Source organism: Mercenaria mercenaria, chromosome 15 (genome assembly GCF_021730395.1).
Source record: "Mercenaria mercenaria strain notata chromosome 15, MADL_Memer_1, whole genome shotgun sequence".
In the NCBI taxonomy this organism is placed as follows: domain Eukaryota; kingdom Metazoa; phylum Mollusca; class Bivalvia; order Venerida; family Veneridae; genus Mercenaria; species Mercenaria mercenaria.
Genome location: NC_069375.1, coordinates 60,242,235 through 60,255,293, shown reverse-complemented (window position 1 = coordinate 60,255,293; position 13,059 = coordinate 60,242,235). Strand labels below are relative to the sequence as shown.

Here is a 13,059-nt window from a genome sequence, read left to right as displayed (position 1 = left end):
AAGATATCGCTGATGGATATAACAAAATCAGACATAATAGTACTATTTAAGAAATAATATATCTCATCCATTGATTTGTCGTTGAATAAATCATTGCTTGGAGTTCAGATGCGAAGGAATTATATCACGAGGGCGTAGCCCGAGTGATATAATAATACGCATCTGAACGACAAGCAATGATTTATTCAAGAGCAAATCACTAAATGAGATATATTATTTCGATTCTAACACGTTATAAAGGATTTTAAAGTACATCCTTGATGAGATGCAGTAAATATTTGCCCGTTTTCAATAGGTTTCTTTTCCAGCGCGCCGCTATGCCGCTTGACGGCAGGACGTAATAAATGTGACGTCAGAACAGTGATTTGTTGTATGATAATTCACTGCTTTCTTCTTTCTTTGTTTAATAGGAAAATGAATCGGATCGTGTTAGAATGAACGATTTTAACTTATTTAATGATACATGTATCATAAAATCGATTTTAAAATTGGTCTTTAGCATCCCAAAAGGTCCTATCTATAGTTTGTTCAAATGAAGGCGCATGAACCCTTTTAGCGTCCGCTGCCGCCTACAAAAAAGGATTTTTTTCCTAATGAATCGCTGCATGTATCTTCAACAAACTTCTGTTGCATCATTTTATAAGTTTTTTCTTATAATTGTCTTCAAATCAGGTCCCTTGGTTTGTTTTAGGGGGGAAGTAAATCTAAAGATAGAATACCATATTGAAAGATGATCATTGGATAACTTTAAAGATAGATTCAAGGATCAACTTTAAACGAATTTTTCTCATAAACTGCAAGACGGATCTTCATTAAACTTCTGGAGCAACATTGTAAGGTCCTCCCTAACTTTCTTTCAAACCCATTAACCCATTTTAGGGGCCGCTAGAGATAAAAGCAGACTAATCATTTAAACGACTTCCTCTCATGAAAAAAATACGGAATCTTCATCAAAAGTGATCTGTAGCACCATTATAAGGTCCTTCACGGGTTTATCTAAATAATGGCACTTGGCTCATACAGGCCACTAGAAATGAAAATATATAAAACCTTTAAACGATTTCTTCTCGAGAACCACGTGGTTAATATTCATCAAACTTTATTCGTAGAATCATGATAAAGTTTTATCTCAGATTTGTCCAAATTGGTCGCTTCTGCCAAATTTGTCCAAAGGGGAGGGGGGGGGGGGGGGGGGGGGGGGGGGGGGGGGCGTGGCGAGTAGCGTGTTTTAGTGTTTTAGATCGCGCTAGTGCTTAAAATAAAACAGAAAACCCTTACTATGTATTAAGTAAAACCACTTTTAATTTTCACCGATCCATCCTGGGTCTTCAGTATTTATACGGCTGTATGCCATACCACACTGCACTGTGATTTAGTGTAGTGCGACCTGACTGTCATGGTCTTTTGTTTGGCATTGACCTGTTCTGGATCTTATTCATGGCATATCTTATCCCCAGTGTATTGTCTCATATTCCTTCTGTTAAAAAAATGGCACCAAATTGACAGTAAAAAAAACATGTACCTGAAAATAAATATGCCATGATAGAAATGACAATGTCATATTAAGTACCATAATTAAACTTAGCTAAGACTGATACTATTTTGCGAACACTGTACCTGGTTACTCAGGCTACTCCGGCTGACCAGAGCAGCCAGAATATGTTGAAATCCTAGTAACTCTAGCTACTCTGGCTGAACTCTGGCTACTCTGTTATAAACAGTCAGAGTAACCAGAGCAAATGATATCCTGGTGACTCGGGCTACTGTGGCTACTATAGTTGACCAGAGTAGCCAGAACATGTTGAAAATCTAGAAACTCTGCCTTCCCTTGGTTGAATTCTGGCTACTTTGGTCAGCCGGAGTAACCAGAGTTCTGGATACTGGATGAAGTATGTTTACTGTTGCTGAACTCTGGCTACTCTGGCCAGCCAGAGTAACTAACCAGAATTCTGACTACTCTTGCTGAACTCTGGCTACCCTGGCCAGCTAAAGTAACCAGAACTATGACTTCTTTGGCTGAACTCTGGCTACTCTGGACAGCCAGAGTAACAAGAGTTATAACTTCTCTGGCTGAACTCTGGCTAGCCAGAGTAACCAGAGTTCTGACTTCTCTGGCTACTCTGGCTAAACTCTGGCTAAACTTTGGCTACGCTGGCTAATTTCACGCACATGTATTCAGTACTAAGTCTTTCTTACATCTGCCTGATAAAGAATCCTCTATCTTAAATGACAATGTTGGAATGCTTATGCTGTTCACATCTATGTATGGCAAGGGTCTACAGACCGTACTTAAACTAAGACAGATTACTGTTTAAAAATGTACCTCCTTATCAGCTTTAGAATACGATAGAAGATAAGTTGATTATTTATTGTAGCCATGGTTTAAGAGAGAGTTTGAATTTATTGTTAGCTTTCAATCGTTAGCTTCAAACATAAAATATATTAATGTAAGCTTACAGTCGTAAGCTACATTAAACATGGAATATATTCATTCAGTTTCAAATCTTAAACTACATTAAACATTAAATATATTAGCCGATTTAAAGAGGTGTACCAGATAAAAAAAGTGTAAACTGTGAGTATAATATGCATGAAAACATTGAACAAGACACTGCAATGTTAGCATGTCATTACGAAGGCATGTATGGCGTACATGTATAGCGTACCATTTGGATCGAAAGTTTCCAGGTACCACAGGTAGTAATAAGGTATAAATAAGGTATAAATTTATAACTGCGGGTATAAATTGGAAATGTACCCGCGGGTACAATTTTAAACCTGCAGGTATAATTTTATACCCGTAGGTATGAAAATTGTACCTGCGGGTATACTTTTATAAGATCAATTTAAGAAACACATACTTTGTTTAGTTTTGATTGAGTTTGATTGGATTATCACACCTATCGATTATAACCATTAATTAGGATATTTGCAAGTTCATAAAATTTGCACGCGATAAATTTTTCCGCACACTTTTATTATACCTTTGACTTCTAAACAGCTGACCGCCTCTTACTTTAGGTGCTTTCTTCAAAGAATTTTGCTTTTGCTTTACACTGGGTGTGATTTTTACTATACATGTTTTTCAATAAAATACACAAAGGATTATGTGTGCTCTATTTGCATGGAACAGTGCATATTTTATAAGGTAAGTGCATTTAGATATCAAAAAATAACATGTGTGTACTTCGTCAACGCAAGTCATGGTGTCAACAAACCGCCTCGATAGCCTAGTGGTTGAGCGCCCGCTTCGAGTGCGGGAGGTCGTGGGTTCGATCCCCAGCCGCGTCATACCAAAGACGTGAAAAATGGTACCAGTAGCTCCCTTGCTTGGCGCTCAACATTAAAAGGGAAACTGGCCTCTTCTCTCATACCCTCGTGGCGATGGATTCCATCAGGAATGAGGTGTCGAGAGTGATTAATATAAGTTGTAGAACTTCCTTCACAATCGACCTAAAATAAATTATGTATAAACTAAGTCATGTTGTCAGTATTTAAAATAACGAGGTAAAAACACAGGCACGGGTCCAGTTTATATATATATATATATATATATATATATATATATATATATATATATATATATATAGACTTTACCTGCATGATTGCACCTTCGAAACATTTAAAGCCTTCCATAAATACTAAACTCACCCCATAAATTGCTTTGGAATGCACAGTACAAGTCCCTAGGAGCGAAATATTTCAAATATCCCCGGCGATTTCAGCTGCCAAACGAACTGATAAAAACCAGGAACACGTCCGCTATCCGGAATAAAATCACCGGGGATAACTGAAATATTTCGCTCGTAGAGACTAGTACTGTGTTTTTCAAAGCAATTTATGCGGTCAGTTTAAATGTTTAAAAGGTGCAATCATGCAGGTAGCGGCTGCAAGTGTATAAACTCTGATTTTTGAAATGTTCTACAAGTTTGCCGAGTAGCTTCCCATAGCGTTACGCTGGCGTAGTTCGCCTTTTCAATATATATGATACTGTGACCGGATTTTTTGTCATCGATTTTTTTTTCATTTGACTAACATATAAAAGGTTGAAAAAAAAAACAAAACAAAAAATAAACAAAAACAAAAAAAACAAAAACACCGGACCCGTGCCTGTGGGTAAAAATGTGTGTTGGAAGCAACATGCCGTGATGTAAACGGAAAATGTCGGAACATCCCGATCCTATATAGTATCATGCATAACGAAACTCCATATTTAGCAACAAAAAACGTAACACTATACTTTACTTTACTAACTGACTGGCACCTGTTAGAGGATAACTTTGTTTTAGGTTTAACGCCGTTTTTCAACAGTATTTCAGTCAGCTAACCTAACCAGTGTTGGATTCTGTACCAGTACAAACCTGTTCTCCGCAAGTAACTGTCAACTTCCCTACATGAATCAGAGGTGGAGGACTAATTATATCAGACACAATGTCTTTTTTTAAATAGTCACGGAGAACATTTGCCCAGCCCAAGGAACGAACTCACGACCCCGCGACCGACTCTGTACCTACTGTGCTAAGCGGGCGGGTAGATTAGAGGATAACAAACCCGCATCCCATCTATATGCTACCTCTATGGGTCATGTCCCTGGAAACTGGATCCGCCCCTGACAATCACCGTGAAAACGAAGACTGTGTATACTCTTTCCATGCAGAATATTTTTTATGAAAGTCAGTTTTTAGTTCATTAATATTTAAGAAATAATAAGTTCCCAATCGTGGTCTGTCGCAGAATAACCCGTGATTTGAGTTCTTACGCGTAATAACATATCATGAAGGCCCGAGGCCTGAGTGATATATTGTTTCACATAAGAACGAAAAACTCGGGTTATTCTACGATAAATCACACTTAAGAAATTATTTCGATTCTAACACGACACACTAGTATCAACAGTGTTAGAAAAAAAATGGATACTACTTTTTATGACCGTGATGCGCAATTGGATCGGATAACGTCTTTGCACGCAGAATAACCCGCGATAGATTTTGCTCTACATGTATGGTTGTTATTTGCTGGTTAGAATTTTTAATATAACAAGTTTGAAGCGTAGTACACTAAAGAAAAAAGTGGTGTCGCACTATGTGAGCCGCGCCATGGGAAAATCAACATAGTGGCTTTGCAACTAGTATGGATCCAGACCAGCCTGCGCATCCGCTGTCCATGCTGTTCGCGAACAACATGGATCCTGACCAGACTGCGAGGTCTACGCAGGTTGGTCTGGATCCATGCTGGTCGCAAAGCCACTGTGTTGATTTCCTTATGATGTGGCTCATGTATTTATAGATATTTGATGAAAATTTTTAAAAGTTTAGAATAATTGCTGATAATTGTTAAGGCGATGTTAAGATGCCAAGATTGTTGACCGTCAATAAAGTGTTAAAGTTTCGGCCACACGGTCTAGTGTCCCATGTGATACGCTTTCTGTACGCATCTGCATTCTCTGACATACCTAATCATGCTGATAATGCATAATGGAAAAAGGATGACACTGAAAAGTAAAATGATTTAAGCCGCGCCATGAGAAAACCAACATAGTGCGTTTCCGACCAGCATCCGCACAGTCTGGTCCATGCTGTTCGCTAACGGTTTCTCTAATTGCAATAAACTTTGAAAGCAAACATCATTGATCCTGACCAGACTGCACGGATGCACGGACTGGTCTGCATCCATGCTGGTCGCAAAGCCATTATGTTGATTTTCGCATGGCGTGGCTCATTTGTGTCATGCGTAATCAAATTCATGGGAAATAAAAAAGGTGAATATTATTTTTTATTATTAATGGTTACATTCTTTTCAGTACCTGGTGCACTATGTTTACTAGGTAAATCTATTTATATGGGAATGGAATACTGTCTGTATGTAAAAAATGTACAATTTCAGAATTGTACATCTTTGAAATAATTAGTGTTGTGCAACAAAAACCTATCGTCTGTAGAGGGCTACAGCCCCGCGGTTACCTTCCTGACTTACACATAAGCCACGCAAGAAAAAGACTGCCACTGCCCATGAACTAAGTCTATGCACTACTACAATATTTAATATTATAAAATCTTAAAAATTTATTAAAGACTTTAAAAACACCTTTATAACAACAATTTATTTACGTCCGATACATTTTCGTACTCAGGTTTATTTTTAGATTACACGCCACGGCTACATATCGATAAATATGTTACTCCATGTACCTTACTATTCGCATTATGGTTAACGATTTCGTTTTACTGTTTGTTTTTAAATTGGTGGCATTTTTTAATTATTAAAGATTCTGCTATTCTGTTTTTTGCCTTTTCTAGCCGAAAGTTCAAATTTAATGTACGCATTAATTTCAATTTATTTTCTTTTAAGACATAATAGCTATTTGCGATCGTCCTGTATGAAATTTTACCGGTAATTTAACTGAAAATCGGCCGTTTTTATGTATTTTTGTTTAGTTTTATGTTTGTATCTTAATGAAAGTGCCTTGATATTCTAGCTATATCTATCCTTTATCGATGTTGAAAGTTTGAAGCAAATCTATTGGGTAATAAAAGCTCTACACGCGTTACCTTTGTACGGGACACCTAAATTTCGCGGTATAATTCTTAGCTAAAATTTGCCTGTTTACCTGTTGCCTGTTTTTCGGTTGCCTGTCGTCGTCTGCTTGTTTACTGTACGTCCTCACTACTGGAATTTCCTATGGTGACTTCTTCCACATACCTTTTACCCTGCTCTATATGTTGTTTATGCAAACATAGGTACCTAACATCTATTTACAAATGCTGGCTTAGCTTGTTTAAAATTTGGTTAGAATTGATAAAATTTGATAAAACTTTAATAAAATTGGTAAAATCAAAATCGGCCTTTGTCGAAAAACGAAAACACAATGACATTTGTTTCTGATTTTTATTATGTCAAACGGTTTAAAATTTTACTTTAGAATTATATTTAAACTAATTAGATAAAATCAGGTGACCATCCTTATCGAAAAGATAAAGAGTGTGCAAGGATATGTCTCCTGTTTGTTTTTTTTTTAATTATAGTCTAAAATTAGCCTTAATATGGCTTAAAATTATGTATATGTTTAAAATTAGAATAATATAAAAGTTTTTAAGTAATCAGAAAATTTAAGGCCATTTAACTATGTATTATAGAACATTATAAATAGACATGTATATTTACATTTTAATTAACTAATATTATAAGGTAAATTAATAAAATTTATAATAATGAAATCTTTTTCGGACCTTTTTGGTATGTTTCATAGAAAATCAGCTCCTGATATTGTTTTTAGATTGCTATTCACTGTTGTAGCCCGACCATAATAACTTTAATAGATAGCGCCTTTCACCTTGAGGATATATTGCTCATATTGCCCGTACCAGATCAAGTTTGTGCTAATAAGAGAACTTTTTATAAGTAGATCAAAACACAGCGAAGGCGGTATTACTCTTTGAACATTTTGGGACCGGATATTGGTCACATGTCAATTAGTGTAGATATTGTAATGACGCCTGTTCGGAATCAAACAATTTAGTGAAATGGGAAAGAAGGTTATGTACTTTTATATGGATATTTTTTGCTGTTTTCACTGCTTTCTGTTTCAGCTTTCTTTTTTAATTACTCTTTTCTTTGTTTTTTTTTTGCAGTTAGCTGTAAAAATATTAGATAAAATAAGCGAAGTTGTGAAATAGTTATTTCAAGCAAAGGCGATTTCCAATTTTACACAGGCTTAGTGTAAAAATATTGAATAAAAAAAAAAAAAAAAAAAAAAAAAAAAAAAAAAAAAAAAACGGTAATAAATGGCGGGGTGGGGGATGGGGGTGAGGAAGCTTAAGTTAAATATGAGATAAAGGGGTGGAGATAAATCCGTTATGGTAATAAATGATAATGTCTCTCTGGTATTAAACGATTCAGATTTTTCACGGTTATCGTTTCTTTTCTCGCTGCGCAGGCGCAGTAAACTCTCGTTTCACGGCTCTCGTTTAACGGTGCGCATGCGTATTTCATTTACACGTTTCACGGTTATCGTTTCATGAACACTTACCTAACGAATATCGTCTCTTTTCCCGAAATCACGGAAATTTGTCGCAAGCGCCACTGATTATACCCGCAGGTACAATTTTTATATCCGTAGGTATAATTTTATACCCGCGGGTATAATTTTGTACCTGCGGGTATAAAAATTATACCTACGGGTACATTTTCAATTTATACCTGCAGGTATAATTTTTTACTACCTGTGGTACATGGAAACTTTAGACCCAAATGGTACGCCATAGGCACGAGGGTTTATATGACATACTGAATATTGATGAAACAGTCCGTATACTGCAAAAATGGAAATAAAGTTAAATAATACATGTAGAGGTATTCATATGGTTTGACATTGTTGGGATTATACCATCATTCTACGGGAAAAGACATGGGTAGAACATAATCAACTGTTCGATTAAGTACAGTCCAGTGTATAAAAAGATATATGTTTAGAATAATTATGCTTATAAAATTCAAACGTGCTCTAATATTGCCATTATGTTTTGAAGACTTTCAGGAGAAGCTGGTCAAACTATATAAAACGCACATCATGAAGGTACCTCCGTTGCCCCGCCTACATAAAGATAGGAGAAATGTAAGTGACATATATGTTTCTCCCTGGATGACTGTACAAATAAAAGATGAAGAGTCTAAAAGATGGAAAGAGCTTAAGATTTCAACGCACCAACTATTCAGAAATGATGAAAAGCCCGCAAAATATATCTACGTAATTGGAGAAGCTGGCTCAGGTAAAACCACGTTTTGTAAAATGTTGGTGCATTTCTGGTGTATCGCTCATCCGTATCAAGAATGCAGTTTAGACGAACGTGACATACATGTAGTTGAAGAAATGAAGAGATTTAACTTCTTATTTTATGTTTCACTTCGACACTTTTCCGATCGTAATAGTATAGAAGAAATGCTAAAGAAATCATATAGTGATCCTGCGCTTGGAGATATTTTACAAAATGAATCTTGTAAATGTCTTATTATCCTTGACGGTCTTGACGAATGGGACCCAGAAAGAAAACACAGTTCGCAGTTTCTAACCCCAGGACTTCCAGGACACGGGTTCGGTGCAGACTATACTATTATTACAACTACAAGACAATGGAAATTTGATGCTCTGCCAATAAGTGATAGCGAGGTAGATAAAAAAATCAAACTAAATGGAATTGATCGGTATGAAATGAGAAACCTCACTAAGAAAACAGTCGAAATATTAAATGACATCTATCAAAAATGTAAAAATGCAGATGAGTGTATATTTGATCTTGAAAGGAGAAAAGTGTCCGACATTAGCCATACACCCTTGGTCTTGCAACAACTAGTTTGTCTATGGTTTAATGATAAACTCCGAGATAATTCAATGTGTGATATATACAAAAGCATGTTAGAATGCTTTTTTGAGTGGAAAATACTTGGTACTTCTGAAAGTCAAAACCAACTTTATGCTATCAAGGCCGCAAGTAGAAATGCACATTTGACGAAGTACCTTTCATATTTAGCGTACGACACCTTGTTTGACAAAAATAAAGAAACCACACTGACCCAGTTGGACATACCAAGTGATGTGATAAAGGACTGTTTGGCCAGTGGTATTATAAAAGAAGAGCGAATCATAAGTTTTAGTGAAAGTATACAATCATCAATTTCCTTCTTTCACAAATCGATGCAAGAATATTTAGCTGCAGAGTATATAGCTAGTCAGTTCAGAGAAATGCTAAAATCGCAGAAGGATGAACATGATCTTACAGATGTCTGCGAAAAGTGCGTAAGGAAATACTTCGGTAGTTGCAAAACAGCAGTTGATATTTTAGAACAGTCAAACGTGTTAATCATACTTTGTGGATTAGAACCACGTTTGTTGACAAATATTAGTGAATATTTCTATAACGTAACAATTGTTGACAAAATGATGGTTAAGGAAAGAAATAAAGAAATGCTGGATCCTCTTCAAATGAGTCTAAATCATCATACATTGATCAATGATATTCAAACATGCATTTTAAAGTGCATTGAAGAAGTTATGTCGATTACAAAAAATGCTCGATTACGTGTTTATATCGCCGATCTTCACCCTTCTATGGATTTGCTACATTATGGTGATAATATTGTTTTGAAAAATGTTCTATCTATAGAAATAGTAGACCGTGAAGACAGCATGATAGAATGTTATGAGAAAGATGATTATGAATGTTATGAGAAAGATGATTATGAATGTTATGAGAAAAATGATTATGAAGAAAAATTTTATCTTGCCGTGAAACATTTAGTAAAATGTGATCAATTAAAGGTAATTAAATATACAACTGATACCTTTGGTGGCCGTAGGTCTATTGACAATGAAGTTACTACAATACTTGAGAGAAATGTTCGCACGCTTGAAACTATCCATTTGAGTATACACGCTGATATTATGATAACACGTCTTGTTTCAATATTACCGAAAATGCGACAATTAATTTCCCTCCAGGTGAACTCTGAGTCCTATGGAAGTACTAGAGTTTTAACACGTGATGATTTTAATCCGTTGTGTAAATTCCTAGAGCAGACTACAAGTCTTCAACATATATCGCTCAATATTTATTGTAGTGATGAAAACGTTGAATACATGATAGACCTATCAAAACATAAACAACTTCAACATGTTGATTTTATGGACGGTTCATTTCGTATGGTCAGTTGTAACACTGACAATCTAGAAACATGTAAGCTTTCCATTGAAAGAGATGACATGATGAAACAAGTGTGCGACATTCTATATAAAGCAGATAAATTAAAACATCTTGAGCTGTATGGCCATTATTGTAGGAGGTCTTGCGAAACTGATACTGAAAGTCTTATCAGACTGCTGCTATCATTAGCCAGTCTCAGTACTCTAACGTTAGGGAACTTTATTTTTACTGACAATATTATAGCACGTGATATGAAGAATCTGAAAAAAATAACGCTTAGATGTGTAAGAATGAGTATGACAACGTGGTGCAAGTTTATAGACAGTCTTCCTGAGCTGCCACAAGTAGAAAAGGTAACAACTTCTGACATGAACATTAGAGATGGGACAATATATGGATACAGTATGCTTGATGAAAAACAAGAAGCAACTGCACGCCAGTATGTTAGAGAGAAAACGAATTTATTCCGTGTGACAGACGATTATACAGGTCCTTTAGGTCTTTTTGGATTTACTACAAAGAAATAGTGACTCTGAATATGAGTTTATTATAATGCAAAGATAGATCATGTGAGTAGGCAAAAATGTTGACACCGTTTCATGAAAAAGGTACAGCACAAATGTTTCATATTATAGCATTTCATGTAGGACCTTTATAAAATTATGCATTTAAGTTCAGTGTAAAAAAATGAAGTACTTCTAGAATATTTATTTTCAAACTGCAAAAATATCTTTATTTGTGAATTATTGTAATAAAACTAAAGCCTTTTTACTTCGGATAGTTCTAGTCTGTATATATAATTACAATAACATTTTTTACATAATCTACATGATATACATGTACATGATATGACAAACAGATTTACTGCGTTAATCACGCAATGCATATTTGATATGAAATAGAAGGATTTTAGTTGTATAATATTCTTATCATATTCATAACTTAACAATTTGGAAAGGTTAGTTGATTTATCTTTATATTGAATACTTGCTTTTTGTTTGAACTACTTTGACATAATAATGTATGTGTACATGTGGCGGCTCACCACTTTATAGTTGAACTTACTCATATGTCGGCATGATTGTACTCAAACAGTTTATTCTGTGCTTATTATTCAGACTACTATATGTAAGTTGTAACATTTCCGGTATGGCTGGCAATTATGACATGACATCAGAACTAAATTTTCGCACAGCAAAATTTAATGTTGAGCAATAGACTGCTCCATATCACAGACTGTGGACCGGCGATATGTGTAATATGTCATGTCATAATTTGACATAGACATTGGTATACTGTAGTAGATCTAAATATTTTCGGCAAAGTTTATTGATGTCTACTATTGTCTTAAAGAGTGCGAACTTGTGTAACATTTCAAAGCAGATTTCGGTGTTTTTATATAATTTAGTAAATGTTGTTATAGAGAACGTCTTTTACAGCGAGTCAATATTTTTCACTTATTGATTGGCTTGATGGTTAGCTATGTTTCTGAAACATCGAAATATCTGCTTTCTTTACTTATTATAGAACAATTCAACGTCTTCTATACTTGAAACGACGTTAAAGTACAGTACTGTTTGGATATTTTTACCGTTGTAGTTTTAAATTATTAGAATAATAGAAATATGCACGAGCTCTGAGCGGAATTATTGCGCGATTTCAGTTGTGCAATATTATTTAAGAACGAGTGCAAATTCCCAGATGCAAATCTAATAATCTTCTTATAACATACGCATCTACGCTATAACTTTGACATGAACGGAATTGCAAATATTGCCGTTAAATACTTTTTAAACGTAACGAAAGAAATGAAACTGATGTCGCAAATGACGTCGTGCTCCCAATAGGAAATTTGAACGTCAATATGGAAAAAATGACTTTTCATGTTCCACTGTAACTTACCGGACTTTATAACTGAGTACATTATATTGTGTTTCACAGCGACATAAGACAGTTACTCAGCACACAGTCTGATGATTTGTGTCTTATATATATCTATACATTTGATGTACAAGTCTGTAAATAAATTTTCAAAAAAATGTTTTATTTTTTTTATTGTTACTATAGACAATTTTAGCCGGAATATGTTGGTAAAAACTGAGGTGACAGATACCCCTTCTGCTGTAAATACTGTGTTGATCAATAGCTCACTATGATGTCAATAATGAGCTGACCATTACTCCCTGTTCTGTAAATACTGAGCTGAAAGATCGCTGTGTAGGCTGTAAAAAATGAGCTGACCGATACTCCCTGAGCTGTAAATACCGGGTTGACCGATACTCCCTGTGCTGTAAATACTGAGCTGACTGATCACCCCCTGTGCTATAAATAATGACATGAACTTGTGCAAATCATACTGTACTGA

At 35.4% G+C, this 13,059-nt stretch overlaps 1 protein-coding gene across 2 annotated transcripts in view; it reads left to right on the top strand.

The window, feature by feature from the left end:
* The window catches only part of LOC128549107 (uncharacterized), a 463,895-nt gene extending 451,160 nt beyond the window's left edge, over positions 1–12,735 (top strand). For both annotated transcript variants that reach the window (XM_053525361.1, XM_053525362.1), the window contains exon 15: positions 8,526–12,735. In XM_053525361.1, the coding sequence (XP_053381336.1) occupies positions 8,526–11,221 (2,696 nt within the window). In that variant the 3' untranslated portion in view covers positions 11,222–12,735. The remainder of the gene's footprint in view (positions 1–8,525) is intronic.
* Positions 12,736–13,059: the final 324 nt, after the last annotated feature.